At 38.3% G+C, this 16,187-nt stretch overlaps 1 protein-coding gene across 1 annotated transcript in view; it reads right to left on the minus strand.

Annotated features, from left to right (window-relative positions):
* Nucleotides 1-16,187, minus strand: part of LOC102220687 (synaptic vesicle glycoprotein 2C-like) — a 53,853-nt gene that overhangs the window by 1,880 nt on the left and 35,786 nt on the right. The window contains exons 5-12 of the mRNA XM_005802449.2: nucleotides 9,986-10,119; nucleotides 8,678-8,767; nucleotides 8,487-8,597; nucleotides 8,297-8,385; nucleotides 6,721-6,885; nucleotides 3,367-3,500; nucleotides 1,221-1,424; nucleotides 924-1,083 (exon numbers count right to left, since the gene is read on the minus strand). Coding sequence (XP_005802506.1) covers nucleotides 924-1,083; nucleotides 1,221-1,424; nucleotides 3,367-3,500; nucleotides 6,721-6,885; nucleotides 8,297-8,385; nucleotides 8,487-8,597; nucleotides 8,678-8,767; nucleotides 9,986-10,119 — 1,087 coding nt within the window. The remainder of the gene's footprint in view (nucleotides 1-923; nucleotides 1,084-1,220; nucleotides 1,425-3,366; nucleotides 3,501-6,720; nucleotides 6,886-8,296; nucleotides 8,386-8,486; nucleotides 8,598-8,677; nucleotides 8,768-9,985; nucleotides 10,120-16,187) is intronic.

Raw genomic sequence — 16,187 nt, forward strand, 5'->3', positions numbered from 1 at the left:
ATCTGCAGGAACTGGCATGGCAACTTTTGATGTTGCTGATTTTTGCTCACTATGCCTTACACTTGGCTGTTCTCCACTCTGTGATATTAGCTAGCCTAACACTCTGTGGCTGAACTGATGAGTTTTCAACTGGTTACACTTTGTTTGAATACCATGAGATTTGATGGTGTATAGTGGAACCACCGTTATTCGCAGCGGCCAGCGACCACAACTACCTACGAAGAGAATCTGAAGTCTGAAAATATAAAAATTGGCTGTTTTGCAAACATCAGACATTAGCATGTCAAGTAGCATTGCATTGTGAAGCTGAATTTAATTTTTTTCAAATATTTTAGACTTCTACTAAAAAAAATCCATGACAGAATACAGGGTGGTGATGACAAAGTTTTACAAACCAGAACTGAAGCCATTAGTTGTTTCCAATTAATACCTATACCTTTGTTGGGGACAGAAAGTGTGTGTCTCAAAGACACATCAGTGCTTACACCACTCTCCATCTTTCACCGTAGTGGACCAGAACAGCCTTTTACTTTCCTACAATCACAGGTTATGAAACAAGTGCTTTGGTTATCTTGTGTTATAACTGAGACAATCTGTTCAATAATCAGCCATCAATCGGTCAACAACCCACTCTCCTCAGTTTTTCTGTCCTATCACAACATTGGCTGGTGAACTGATATGGCCCAATGCTGCCCCAGTTTAATGGTCAGTTTGCAGATTTGTTGAATTTTCTCACATTTTCTCTTTTTTTAATGTCTTTCATATTGTCATTTTTGATATCCTGCTGTCGCCAGGTGAGAAAACTAGGGTTACTGTCGTAGAATATCAGTGAGTGAACCACTTGTACTTAAAATATACAAAACAAGGCTTGGCACTCATTCATCAAGTCGTACTACTAAACTTAATTGAGTAGTGTAACTCACCTCCTGTCTGTAGGGTACAACTCAGTGGTAACTACATCCAGGGAGTTCCACGCAGAGATACTGAGACCGTTGTAGAGACAGAGCATGAAGATCATCATGGACTCGGAGGTGCCGAACCAAAGAAAAAAGCAGCTGATTCCTGATAGCACCATGGAGCCTCCTGGAGGACAGCGTATAGAACATCCTTTACAAATGGCCCACATTTGTGTCACTGGGGGTCATTACAGATGCCTAGGCTGGCGTCCAGAGACCAAGGGGTCATTTTTGCACAAAGGTCAGAGCAGATCCTGGACCTACCTAACATGCTGAGGCGCCCTATCTTGTCCATGAGGAGAGCGGAAACGATGTTCCCCGGCAACACGGCCAGCGTTCCCAGGAAGTTGACGAAGTAGACCCAGTAGGCGCTGTAATCGTCGTCAAACGTCATCTGACAACCGGTTTTGTTGTGGTGGAAGGAGCTGTTGATCACTCTTGAATTTGTCAGCTTGGCATCATCTACGTCTGTAGAAAGCAGCATTAATGATCAGTTGAAAGGTCCATGGATTAAAATCAACATGAATTTCTGGCATTGAGTCTGGAAAAAATGCATTTCCACCAAGCTTAACGGTTTATTAAAGGTGCACGTTTTTATACGTATGAGTTTCTGAGACAACTAAGGCCAACTAAGACCTTCCACTTCTATTTTTTTTATAAACCATATTTAAAAGTAAACTCAATGAAAAATACCCTAATTTCACAGAATATAGAGAACCTTATAGATCTTCCGTAATGTGCAGGTGTTTTCCCTCCCATCATTATAAGAAGTGAAACAAACCTGCCTGCTGCAAAATTCCGCATCATTATACTTCAGCAGCTGCTGCGGTGAGAAAACAGTCCGGCTTCTCTCCAAACACAAACACATATGTACACACACCATCCACCCGTCCGTTCTTATCCCGTCTCTCCTCATTTCGCCTTTTTCTCTTCACCATTTTTCCAGACATATTGCTGGGAGCAATGAGACTTCATTTCCCAGAGGGCTTTACCGGCAAACTTGACATGGCCTCACTGTTTCCATGTTCAGCGCTTTCACAGAGCGCTGGAGGGAACTGTTTTTCTCGCATGGTGCTCCCACAAGGTCTGATTCAGCTCCGCTTCTCTCAGATCATTTCATGCCTCTGCTGCTTTCGTTTTGCTTCAAGTCCAGAGTTTTTTTTTTGTGTGTGTGTGTGTTTTTCACAAGCTTCTAAATGACTAGGCAGAACCTCAAAAAACAGAGAAAAAATTCACTTTTGACTTTTATTTTGGTTACTTTCATTAAATTTAAGTGATGAATTAACAGGGATGTGTAATTTCTGTAGCCACTTTGAGACAAAAGTACTAGGTATGCAAACGATTTATCGACTTCTTATATTACAATGAATTCCAATTGATTAACTAATACCGCTAAGGCCAGTGTGTTTCAAACTTTGTAAACAACCATTTATATGCATTGGCTAAGTGCGACAGGATGCTGCACCCCACGCTGACTAACTGCATCTTAACACCCAAAATAAGGGAAAATTCCAAAATCTAGAACTATGACATCGTTTTAATTTCATTTATTTTGGTAGGGACAATGCACATTAATTAACGGCCAGAATTGGCCAGAAGGTTGTTTTTCATCCGTTGTCTGTGAACAATGAGTAATTTGTCTTGGTGAAAACAAACAAAGGTTATACAAACGAGGCTAAAATTAGTCTTTATTGTCTGGAATGTTATTTGGGATGGTCTGGTTTCTTTCTTGTTTTTCCATCTTTTGATGATGTTTTCACTCGGCAATGTTTCCGTTTAGGTTTAGGCTGCCTTCATGTCTCCCTGACGGAGAAGGTCACGATATTTTGCTAGACGATAAATTGTCCAAGGAGTTGTTGTGATGAACCATAATATCGCTGTTTTGAGACCTTTTGCAAGTAATATAATGGAAATGTCAAAAAATAATGCAAGAACACATTTGCAAAGATCAATAAACTTTAAATTAATAACAAACATTTCACACTGAAACTGGAAGACATTTTAAATATCCCAAATAAATAAACAAAACAATAGAAACAATAAGTGAAATGAAATACAAAATCTCTGGAAACACAATTGTCCTTCAAAAAAAAAAAAAAAGGGGGGCTCGTTGAGACTGAAGACGTTTGTCATCCAGCTTTGGTAGAAAAAGAGAAAAACGATGAATCGTGCAAATAGAAATGATTGCGTTCGCTTTAATTTATCATGCAATAAATTGATTTATTGATTTATTGCTTATTGCGACAGGCCTACATACTAAACCCCAATGGAACCTCCCTACCTATGTGAAGGGGAAAAAACCCTGAATCCAACATGTCAAATACAGCGTTCCCTAAGAGAAAGGTTAAACATCTCAGTTGAGTTACGGCACTTTTTAGAGGAACAGCCCAAGTTGGAGAAACCGACTCACCGGTGTTGTAAAAGAAAGAGTCCACGAAGGTGCAGTTTTTGAAGGAGGATCCCACTGAGGAAACATCCTCAAAATAGCAGTTGATAAAAGACGAGTCTATAAACGTCACCGCCTTGAACTTCATGTTGAGAAACCTGGGAGGAGGTAGAAAGAAAAACTGTAAAATCCATTATAGCAGGAATTAAAAAAAAAAGAAAGATATCTAACATTCTCCTGATGCCAGCCGGTGCTGATACGGAATTATTTCCCCTTGAAAAGAAACATGTTGGTGTCTCACTTGCATCACCGAAATGCAGAGTTGCTTTTTTCGCTAAATGTGCCGACCTCAAACACAGAGTTCTGAATAAATTGCTTCTGTGTAGTTGGAGTATTGAATTTCTAAAAGCTTACTTTTTAGACATCTAGACTGAAAGATATTATTTGATGTCCCTTTGGGATCAATAAAGTATTTTTGAATTTGAAATGGAAAGTTATGATGATACATTTTGCTGGATTATATATTGCCCCGGCAATTATAATATTATTTTGAGACCATTTTCAGGTAATATATTGATAATGGCATGATAATGTAAATTCACCCTCTCAAATTCTAATACTGGAAGATTAATCTTACTGGCCACTAGACGATGTTTTAAAATATCCAAAATTGAAGGGACATTTCATTTGCTGTATGTTTTTGTTGGACAAGGAACTGAAACTTAAAGGTGAGTTCATGTTTGTGAAGATGAAAAACATATTTTGCCTTTTGATGGACTGCATAAAAACAATCATTTCCAGAACACAAACTGCGTGGAGTGAAAGTTGGACTTTTAACTTCACCTTTAATCTATGTTTCACTCTCTGCTGTCTCATCTGCTGCGGGTGCAGAAAACCGCATCGTGACTTGTCAGTGGAACCAGAACAACAGAAAGCATTTCGTCAGTACAAGCGTTTCTTTAAAGGCTCCACATTGAACACGTTGCCTTCATGTTCTGCACTGCTCTGTCCTGATTCTGCCATTGCCCCACAGAAACACAGTTTTTCTCCCTACTCATCGATCGACCTTAGCCCGTGACTCTTGAGGTAGCATAGCTTTGTCGTGATGCTAACTGAGAACAGGAACTCTAGCAGAATGCACCGCAGGAGTTTTCCTACTCCTTTAACTTCCCCACGTTTTGTGAAGCGACAACCACAAAACATCAAGTGCACCAAGAGAAAACTTTACAGAAAAAAAAAGTAAATAAATTAAAGCTTGAAAAATGCGTACAGCTCCAAGAGATGTGAATCATTTTATAAAACACTGGAAATGCCCTCAATGTTGTCAACATCCTAAAATAAAATCGCCTTTTTTTTTTTTTTTTTTTGCCAAAACTGATTTTGACAACAAAAAAAAAAAATAAAAATTCCAAAAGAAGCTTTAGGCAAAACAAACCAACAAAGAGAACTCACTATTGTCAGAAAATGACCTATATGTCATTATTTTATTACATATAGGTAATATATGTCAGTTACATGTAGCTGACTACATGTAACTTTCATGTTTTCAGTGATTTAACTGTATATCTAATATTTCAGGCATTATTTATACTCAAACATAATTTATATCTTAATCACTTATTTAGTGCGTCTTTAAATCTTTTGAATTTGATGTACTAGGATTTAAAAAAAATCATTTTGGCAAAAGCTTCTTGAAGCAGATTTTTCAGTCTCTATGTAGCTTTTATTTGTTGCAGCTGTTTTCCTTATGAAATCACATTCATGTCTGTATCTTACGGGTTTTTTTTTTTAAACTAATAACGGAGGTAAATTAGCATTTTGCTAAGTCTGGTATATTTACAACATTCTACATCCATTAATATGCATTAACCCTTTTAAATAAGTCAATATTTAAAAGCAACTTTTTATTATTTAATAATACAATCTGTCGCATGTAGCGTTCCCCACCACGGTTGTGTTGGTGTGCATTTACCCTGCCGTATCACCTTCTCTCTGCCCTTTGTATAAATGAACTTTGTCGTCAGGTGTGTGTGTGTGTGTGTGAGAGAGAGATAGAGAGAAAGGGAAGAGGGCAGAGAAATGGACCGGGTATGTTATAAGGCTTTTAATTTCCTGGTGTTTGGGGAAGATAAAGGAGGCAGGATTAATATTACCTGTTGTGGACGTTCGAGGGAATGACAAATAGCGCCGCTGTCCCACTTCAGGACGAGCACCTTTAGCGACGGCGCAGTGCGCTACGCTGCGGCTGCATTTATTTTTCTGTCTGGAAAACCAGGAATTTAAGGAAGTTGGACTGTAAACTCAGGACTTCAGTCAATGCCATGGATATCTCACATGGGAATACGTCAAGAAACAGAAGATTTTATCCGGCGCTTTCAATCGCAAACCTCTAGTAAAGAGAGATCTGAAGGGAAAACGTGCTATTTCAGCACCAGAAATCATTAAATACTTGGAAAGTATCTAAGAGATAAATAACAATCAGCCTTTTTGCGCTTTTAAAAACAAATGTGGAATTTTAAAACTGGTTTTCTGGCAAAAACAAATGAGACAAAAAATGATGTCCAAAAGTGAATAACATGATGTCTACATGCACTTTGCTTTTGTGAGCTCAGACAGTGTTGTTGGATGAGAAGCTCTGGCTCAGAGTTTCCGACCAAAATTTTCCAAAGTGGTTCTATCGGGTTCATCTATAGATCTACAGACTCTATAGTAAAGTAGCAGCATGCTTTACACTAATGCATCCAAAGCGGTGCATTGTACTCGGTTAGGTAAGACTGGAGCTGTTTAGTGATCGACACTTCGTTCCATGAAGCTTTAGGAATTAACATTACCCACATTTTCTATAGCAAATTAATTTTAATCAATTTTAATGCTCTTTGCTTTAAAATGACAAATTTATATCTTGAATAGAACATTTCAGGTACAGAAGAGGTGTTTTTGTTTTATGAGCCAAGTTTTTTTTTTTTTTTTTTGCTTTGCCTTTTTATGCAGAAACAGATTAATCACACCTAATAACTAAAATGAACTACATACTGTTAAGGGTTTTCATTGTTGTTGCAGGGAATAAACTAAAAATTGATCATTTTGACCAACAAGTTAGGAAACTGTACAACTCACATTCTTTTTCTGGCCGTTTTAGTTAAAAAATACTTGTTAATTTGTTGCTGAGCAGGTTGAAAAAACAAAGAAAGTTACAGCAGAAAATAATTAGCATTTTTAAATGAACATAAATAAATAAATGTTGGCCCCTGAGTGCTTTAAATTTGGCGATTTTCTCCCATGGTGCAGAAGGTTTGGGCACCACTGAGGTAATTCCACCAAAGGGCAAACACTGTGGGCAGTCCAGTGTCTGTGGATGAGGCTGTGTCTCAGTTGTACCTGTCGTTCATAAAGACTCCATTTCTGTGGATCTGGTTCTCCAGTGTGAAGTTGAAGGTGAAGTCTTCAATGCGCTCGTTGTGATGGATCTTCACTCTGGAGGCGTACTCGTCAGCCTGAAGGTGTTTGATGACGTCCGGGAACCACACCGACAGCCCGTAAAACCTGCAATGGCCACACTGCTCTAAATGAACAACACCTACATCCCCAGGTTTCATTTTGTTAACAGAATTGTTTTACTGCAGCAGCAAGTAACAGAATCATCTTTTTGCCCCCCTGTGTTGTGCTCATGCACAAAATTTTGTTTAGAGACCTTTGGAGGGGCCGGGGCTCAAAGTTAAACAAGGGCACATTGAACAAGATCTTAAAACTCTGTACAACAACGTAGCAACAACCCATATTAATCAAGAATCTAATTGGATCCTATTATATCGTTGCCATCATGAAGGACAATGCAAAGCAAATCTAGTCTATATTTTCCCCAACAGGTAAAAAGTTTCTGTTTCTGCTGCTGACAGTCCTGGAGATCTGAGCTGATCTGAGACTGTAGCTGTTAAACAGACCAGAGGAGAGAAGGTCAAAGGTTATAAAGTTATGAAATAAGCTAATTTGCTGCCATTTTACTAATGAAGCCCTAATAATATCTATTTAACCTCTAGAACAACCTGGCTGCAGACTGATTTATAGATCAAAAAACTCAAAGGGGTTAACTCTATATAATAGTTTGATGTTAAACCTCTGAGATCTAGAATTATAAAATTAAGATATCAAGGCAAAGAAAACTCAGTAGCTGCTGGTAGGGGCCATTCAGGGGCCTCCAGACATTCAGGGGCCTCCAGACATTCAGGGGCCCCTAGAAATGTTTTAATTGTAACACAGACCATAGATCTAAACCTGTAGCATCATTTATAGAGAATAACAATGTTATTACATTTTATTTAATGCATTCAGCTGAGAAAAAAAAATGGTACATTTAGGATTTAATTAGGACGTTTACTTTGTAAAAGTTTAAAGAATCATCTTGAAAGTTTGATTGTTGTGTTACCATGGCTACAATATGGTGTACGTTTTGTGTTAACCTGCCTGGTAGGAACGTTAAGGAGAAGCAGAGCGAACAGTCAGCAGGTGGTACCAACTGGTACCACCTGGTACCACCTGGTACCACCTGGTACCACCTGGTACCACCTGCACATGCCTGGTGTAGACGACGACATGCAATGTGTCTATAGGCTCCAGATTTTTAAAGTTGATTTTATGGTTTTGTTGATTGTCTTAAGGAATAGGAACACAACTTCCTTTAGTGTTGGGAATAACACCATGTGGGTAAACAGACCAAAAAAAAAAAAAAAGAGGCAAATTCTGTATAAAATCACTTATCAGCATCCATGGTCAGCGTATGAGTGATGCACTCACTACCTTAGAGCGAAGTTCTTCACACAAACTGTTAATAGCTGGGAAGTAGTGATGGCTACAGTTAAGTATCAACCCCAGAGCCATAGATAGCACCATTAAACATGATCAAAGCAATAAAAACACAGAGACTGTAAAAGGAAGACAGGAGGAGATCGTTTCTTACCCAAATGACAAAGTGAACCAGACTGCTGCCAGCTTCATTGTGTTTTCTTTCACTGGGTGGCTGAAGCATCTCATAAAAGTCAACCAGATCTTCCAGGGCAAAACAAAAATAAAAAAGTTGACATCATTCACATCCTAAAGGTTCAAAAATGAACCAGATCAAGTAAAAAAATTAAAAAAAAGCTTCATACCCCTCTGAGCTCAGCCTTGATCTTGCAGAGGACCTTAACCACTGGGTTGGCCGACTCGTTCGGCATCTCCACCAGCTCGTCCAGCTGTTTGGGGACTTTTATCCTGTTCACCTGCAGGGGGCGACACCCATCTGTCAGCCGCTGAGCGCTGCAGCGGACGCTAAGCGCTTGGGGACGGTGAGCATGCTTACGGTGAAGACTCTCTCAGGCTCTCCTCGGGCCCGCATGTTGGTGTCGTGGATGTGTTTGAGAACCATCCAGGCCTCGTCGTGTTTCCCCGTCTGGGAGACGGACACATTTAGCAGGTAAAGCACACATACTCTGAATGCTAAGGCTAGTTAGCGTGGCCACTGATGTCGGTGGTTAAATAGCTTTTGTAAAATGATAAGTTGTTTCTCTGCTGTTAGCAACAGGTCCGTAGCAACAGTTGATTGGCAGCGCTAAGACCCTCCTCCTGGCTCTGATTGGTTGTTTTCGGCCGGGAGCGTTGACTTTTTGCAGACTGCAATAGTAGCACTGGAAGGATGTGGAGGAGTTAGATTTTTTGGTAACACTTTATTTGACAGGTTGTGAATAAGACTGTCACGACACCGTCATAAACATGACATAATACCTGTCATGAACATGAGTAAGTCTTCCTGAATATTTATGACTGTTGTCATAAAGTGTCATACGGTAAATCATGACACTTTTAACACAAAGTTGACATTACTCAAAATGTCTTACTGATTAAACTTTAAAAATGATGTGGCTTTATGTTATTAAAGCTAAAGTTTAATCAGTAATACTTTTATAACAAATTTAAGTCAGATCATGATTTCTTGGTTAATGTCAAGTTGTTATAACAAAGACATTTTGAATAATGTCAACTTTGTATTAAAAGTGTCATGATTTTCCGAATGACACTTTATGTCAACAGTCATAAATATTCATGAAGACTTACTAAATTTTCTTAATGGAACAATGGAAATTTCGGAAACAACTCTGGTTTTCAATGAAAGGTTTTAGCGCTTGGATAATAAGGTGATTTTTCAGCCGCATCGAAATTTGTATATTTTGCAAAACTGCAAAGGAAACGCGCTTTTCACGTCACATAAGTCATGTGATCAACAACTGGATGTTACTACTGGCGGAAATGAAGAAGAAGACGACAGGAAGTAGTACTTGGATGACGATTGCAGCAGTTGTTTTGTTTTTTACCAACTTATAGCGTGAACAAATTTATTCGTGTGTGATTTTAATTATGTTTCTCACTTAATGGAAGCATTGCAGTTGTAAAATTGTGGGGGTTTTCCACATTAGCGTAATATCGACCCAGTTTTGCGTGAATTTGTAATGGAAGCGCAGCTAATAACTGTCAGTAGTATTGGTTCATTGTATTTAGCCTTTTCGCAAAAGTTGTTGATGCTAAAAAAAAAAAAAGAAAATTCCATAGAAACTCGTTGATGTTAAAACAAAACGTCGGTGCTGCTAGTAGAACAACATTGGGTGAGTTTTACCTCCAGGAAGAAGCGGGGGCTCTCGGGCATAAAAGTGAGAGCAACCACTGCGGAGACGCACGGCAGCGCACAGACCACCACGAACACTCTCCAGCTGTGGAACTGGTAGGCTGACCCCATGCTGAAACTCCACCCTGCACACAGAGCCGGGCATGTGCAGAATGCCATTTGAGAGCAAAATTGATAATGCCAGAAAACACCAGCGTTAAAACATTTATTTCCTTTAAATGCTGCAAATTTTAACGTGAATCCTAAACAGACAGATGTTTTCTGAAGCATCCTCGGATGAATTAACCTTTAAGTCAGCAACTTTCTTTGTGTCCATGCAGACAACCAGCACATTTAGTGTTTTTATTTCTCCTTAGATTCACAGTGTCAGGCCTGATGCAGATGTTTTATTACTGTTATCAATCTGTTGTTGTTGGTTTTGAAAGTGATTATTCCAGCTGTTTGCACAAACTAACAAACCGGTGATTTTGATGCTGCGGAGCTGTACGCCACTCCTCAACATAAATAATGTGTAAACAGTGAAAAAAAATATTAATAATTTTTTCTGTTTTCATGCAAATATACATCAATGAAAGTAGCTCATAAAAATATCCATTTGACGTAAATTACACATGAACATGAACGTGTTATTTACCTTTATCAAGGTTATTTTTGTAAGAACAGAGATGCTTTGCTACCGTGACACCATGTTGTACCGAGCAAATCAATAAATGAACTTTAAGCAAGCATGTAGAAAACATTTCAAAACACAATTTAAGGAAAACAGGCAGTGAACTTTAGAGAATTTGAAACTTTTTCAGCAAGTCGGGACAGGCGCCTTCATGTCCCGCAAGTCCTGTACATAAGACGCATGTTAGCGCTCAACAAAACCCATTCTGAAATCATGCAAAGGATGCACACATTGCTTAAAAAAATACTAAAATAAGAAGCCTAAGTCGTATTAAGAGCAGTGTAATAAAGTCAAATTTTCTATCTCGATCATGTGTGCCATGTAGATTTTTGTAAGACGTGATCAGAACAAAATGTCTCTAAGGCCAGTTTGCCTATTTTCCCAAACACATTCTGCACCCAGGAGATGAAGGCCATCATCTAATAATCCACAATTCATAACAAAGTTTGATAAATTAATATAATTTCTATTGGTATTAGCGAGTAATTTATTGTTTTATCATGTATACATGAAAGACATTGGTAAACAATAGAATGAATTAGTGTTTTTCTTCTCTAGAGAACACGGACGAAGTTACGTTTTGGAGAGAAGCAGCACATGTCGAACTCACCAAGGAAATCAGTTTAACTCTCTGGTCAGCAACGTCTGCCCTGTCCGGTCTCGACAGAACTGAACCTGCGTGGGCGGCACTGACTCAAGGGTTGCAGTTGCTTCTGCTACGTCCCCTTCCTGCTTTATTTTTACCTCAGGTGTTCTCTAAGGCCTGTGGATATTGGTTTCAAAGCAGACCCACCACATTGTCATGTGGGACAAAAAAACAAAGTGATTCAGTATGTCCAGTACTCCAAGCAGGAATCGCAAAGAGAAATAAATGCAGAAATGAATAATCTGTTTCAGTCAATTTCATCACAATCACAAATCGGTCCAATTAATTCTAACATGGATCAGTGGCCATAACTCAGCTTGTAAAATTGATGTTAAAAACAAAATCAGTTCACTGTAATATTTATCCTTAAATGACGGCGGGTAACTCGATGTGAACGCGTATGAATGTTTAAACTGCTCATTGAGCAAGAAAAGACCAGGAGGACCAAGTACACTGTAAATCAAAACATTGAATTTAATTGAGAAAGATGAGTGAATATAACTTGACTTTTGTCAAAGTCCAGTGAATTTCTGGGTCACATTGAATTTCAATGTTGGCTTTAATCAAATAAATTCACTGGATTGAACTTCTTTCATCTTTTTTTTTTTTAAACGTAGTTGTAAAAATCACTTGATTTAAATAAGTTGAGAAGTTTTGGGGGTAAAAATGTTTTTAAAATGTATTTATTTTAGTTTATGTGACAGTATTGGACAGGAAGGTATCCCACAAGGCATTGTGCCAACAACAGCAGCAAATAATTCAACCACTTCTTTATAAGTCACAATAATGTGTTTTAAGATGTTTAAGGCAATAAGGTGAACTCTTTTTTGCCTTAAAAAAAGCCACTACTTTCAGAGCAGTGCAGCTCCTATTAGCTAGTTTTTCTTAGCATTTACATTTGCATAAAACTGCACCATCAGTGAGTTGTATTTTAATTTTTAATGACCGTTCTGCCTCAGGGTGTAGCCTTGCTCACTGAAAAGTAAGCAAAATATCACACGTTTCATATTCTGTTAAAGTTTAAATAGAGACATAAATAAAAAGCAGTAGCAAAAAACTGTTTCAATCAATAATTTTATTTTTATACATACAGTTTCCAGTAACTAATAATAATTTAAAAAGTGCTTTCAGAAAGCTTCAGAGTTTATTTTCATAAAAAGGTGCCTTTTAAGTAATAACATACTCACATTTATTAAGTCATGCTCACTAAAATTTCACAAGTTAATTTAACAAAAAAATTACAAATTGAAAGGCAACAAGTTTGAATATATATTTCGAGTAAGGAGAACCGATTAAGTTTTAGAGTGCCTCATTTAAAGTGACCTCTGATGATGGAACCCGACTCGGGGTCCACCTCTGACGGCTTGGACGCCACATCGAGTTTTTTCGTTTTCAAATAACTCTGTCTGGATTTAATCCACCTGCACGTCACCAAAATAGCCGCAGCGCAGAAACATGCAGGCAATATAAGTGAAACGTATCGGTGTGCACGCTGCAGCTTGTAAGAGTACAAACCTCATTAGGGGAATTATAGCTATAATGGACTGGAGGGAACGGCTGACTGATTCCGAAACTCAGCAAGATTTATGTCCCCGACTCTACAGGAAGTGAGCGTAGTTAAAGCACAGACACACACACACACACACCCACACACGCACACACACCCACACACACACACACACTGTCCTTGGCCATTGTTCACGGTATGAGATTAATTTCTAATCATTGCGGTGTTCATCAGAGAAATGGCAGAAAAAAAACGACCTTAAACGCAGAACATTTGATGTTTTGCTTCTTGAAATGACTCTGTCCTTTTGTTTCCTGTGAGTTTCAACATAATAAAAGAAAAAACAAAAAAGACAAAACGGTTCTCACTCTCGAACTTACTCGCATACTATTTGGCCTTTGTCCGCTAGTCAATGCAGCGAGCACTGCGGCGGAACCTACTACCCACACGTCACTGCATCTTGGAGAAAAAAAAAAAAAAGAAAAAAGAATGTGTTAAAACACCGGCGTCGGATCAATTGACCTCCATCAGCAGCTGCTCTCGGCATTCCCGCCGTCACTCACGCAAACAAAGTTAGCGCGCTTTTAAACGATGCCTGTACGTTTGGTTAAATGGCGCAGAGCTGCAGCTAAAATAAACATTTCATCTTTGCGTGCGTCTGTGCCTTTTTTATATTTACTCAGCTAAAAACACCAGGGAACATGGCTCACATTTTTTGGGGTTCTAGTTCTCGTTTGAAGATTGACAAAAATGAGGATTGTAGAGGATGTTGGTATGTGTGTGTGTATATTGACACAGACAAGAAAAAGTAAACATCTTACAAAGACCCTGGAGATGCATTAGATGTCACTTGCGCTAAAAATGATGCTACTGTGTATAGCCTCACAAGTGTATACACTTCTCATGTGACATTACACTTCCGGGAACTTTGTAACTGACAGTCATCTTGATAGGCGGTTGCTATGGAGTTTCTATGACAATAGTAAGCCACAAGCTTTAACTAGCTCTTACAATTTTTGAATACTTTACTCAATATCAGTGCTATGTACTGCAGCACTCACTGCCAAACTAGCAAAATTAGCGTAGCTAATGTAGCTTTTATCTGTAAGCTAAGACAGACATGGAGCCTTCATGTTTGTTAGTACATGTACTCACCAGAACCTTTTTATTCACCAAAACAGTTCCTACGTCCTTTACAAAGCTGATGAAACGCGCATAATATCTACAGTCTTTCTTATCACTCTTGGGAGTAAAAGCTAATCAGCACCGAGGAAAATAAATAGCGCTCCTATATTGGCTACTTCGCAACCACCAGCCGATAAGCGTCTCAATCAACCAGATTTATTTGTATATCACATTTCAGCAACAAGGGAGTTGAAAGTGCTTTACATCATAAAAACACAAAAGTAAAATTTTGTAAAAACAACCTGCGATCAGAAACCAGTAGCAAACGTTACATTTTGCTACTTTATCAAGTGTCTTCGTTAAAAACATCTATGCACATTATATATGTTGGTCAATGTTCCATTTTTTATGGTACAGTAACAAATGGACCATTAGCTTTGGTATTCCAGTTTCCCAAGCTGCATTTTTTTTAAATATATATATATATTGCCCACTGTACAAAAAGAACTGAGAATATGTGGATTTTCTGCAAATGAATGCAGAAATCAATGTTAATTTCATGAAAACTGAACCACAAATAGTTCAGGCGGTGAACTGTAACCATTGCACAACACTTTATTCCTCTTGTTAATTAGCAAATATTTTTTTTAAATAAAATTTAAAAATAAAATATTTAAAAATAAAAAATCTCAATTGACTCAGTTTAGTTTTATATTCTATAACCAGTGTAATAAACTCTTATTCCAGTTGCAGTTCTGATCCCCGTTTGAGTTAGCTAGTGTGTTCAAATGGGGATCAAAACTGCTGAAAATGATCAGTGATTAAACAAAATGACCAAGATTATTTGAAATCGTACTCCTTTCAGAGGAAACTGAGTAGATGTGAGAAAATTAATTCTTTGAATTTGTTGGCACAAAACTTTCCCAACCTGGGTTATGCATGCGAGAGTTGGGTAAAACTGTATTCACTCTTTTTTTTCTTCCATTGATCATGTATTGTTGATGTTAGAGTTAATTGGCTTTATGGTAGAAAACAGAACACCTAGTAGCAAAAAGTACCTGCCACCGACACTTTGAGCTATTTTTATGTAACATTGTCTTCAGGCATTGTTTCAGCCCCCGGAAAACTTCCTCAGACATTTTTTTACTTAACACTTCCCACTAAAGGTGCTTTATCACGGCGATGTCAACACATCTATACAGTCACGCGTCCATATAATAGTCCCAGCGGAGTCAGCGTGCTGCTGGCGAGAATCCAGGAACCGAGTTCATTATATCCTATCAACGCAGCCCTGAAAACAGAAAAGACTCCTCCTCATGCATCACTTTCCCCTCCTCTCCTTTTACAGGTTCTCTCTCTTTTGTTTTCTCTTTACGTCCCTTCAGTCCTCTGCAGTATACCCTCACCTTTCGATTATCTCTGACACAGGCCACATAAATCAGGAACACGCTCTAGCTCTCATCCTCCTAATCTTTTTTCCTTTGCTCCTTTTGCTTGATTTTCAGTCCTCCGCACCAGATTGATTTTATTTTGCTCGTTTGGCTCTGATCAGCTGACGCACACCTCATCCGTGACCCTGCAGCAACAAACACCTAAGGTATAAATTTATATATATATATACTTTTTGGTTATGCTCCATAAACCATGGTGAAATCAACATAACAAATATTGATTAGGAATAAATGACATTAAACATTTTTCTCTAAGTGAAGATTTCACAGTACCTGAATGACGCTTATGTGTTCCACATGTTTTCTTTTCTTAACTTAATTTACAGTAACAAATGTCGAAGCCCTTGGAGAAAATGTCTTTTTCACATTTTCCTGTCATCAAACCTCACAGTAATCTTCAGATTCAGCTCATTAAAATCCAAACTTTAAAAAAAAAAAATCATGGTCATACTTCCTTTTTTTAAAACACAGAAAGTTTGTTAACTTCAGTTGTCATGAAATGCTACATATGTAAAATATGACTTAAAAGAAATGTGACTTTGTAATTTGACACCTTGAAATTGGGTCTCTGTCTCTTTAAGAAACTCCTGCTCTTTCTGAAACTCGCTTTCAGGAAGTCATCACAACATGGCTCCTCTATTAACCCTTTAACAACATTTTTACCAGCGTTTCACTGAGAAGTAGCTCGTATAATGAGCTCAGCAGTTCTACCAGGTGTTTGCTAATTGCTGCTGGCTAGTCTGAAGGAGCTGAGTGGGGGAGGGTTACTTTGAAGTTTAGAAACTGCAGCTTCG

This window comes from Xiphophorus maculatus, chromosome 8, assembly GCF_002775205.1.
Source record: "Xiphophorus maculatus strain JP 163 A chromosome 8, X_maculatus-5.0-male, whole genome shotgun sequence".
NCBI lineage: Eukaryota > Metazoa > Chordata > Actinopteri > Cyprinodontiformes > Poeciliidae > Xiphophorus > Xiphophorus maculatus.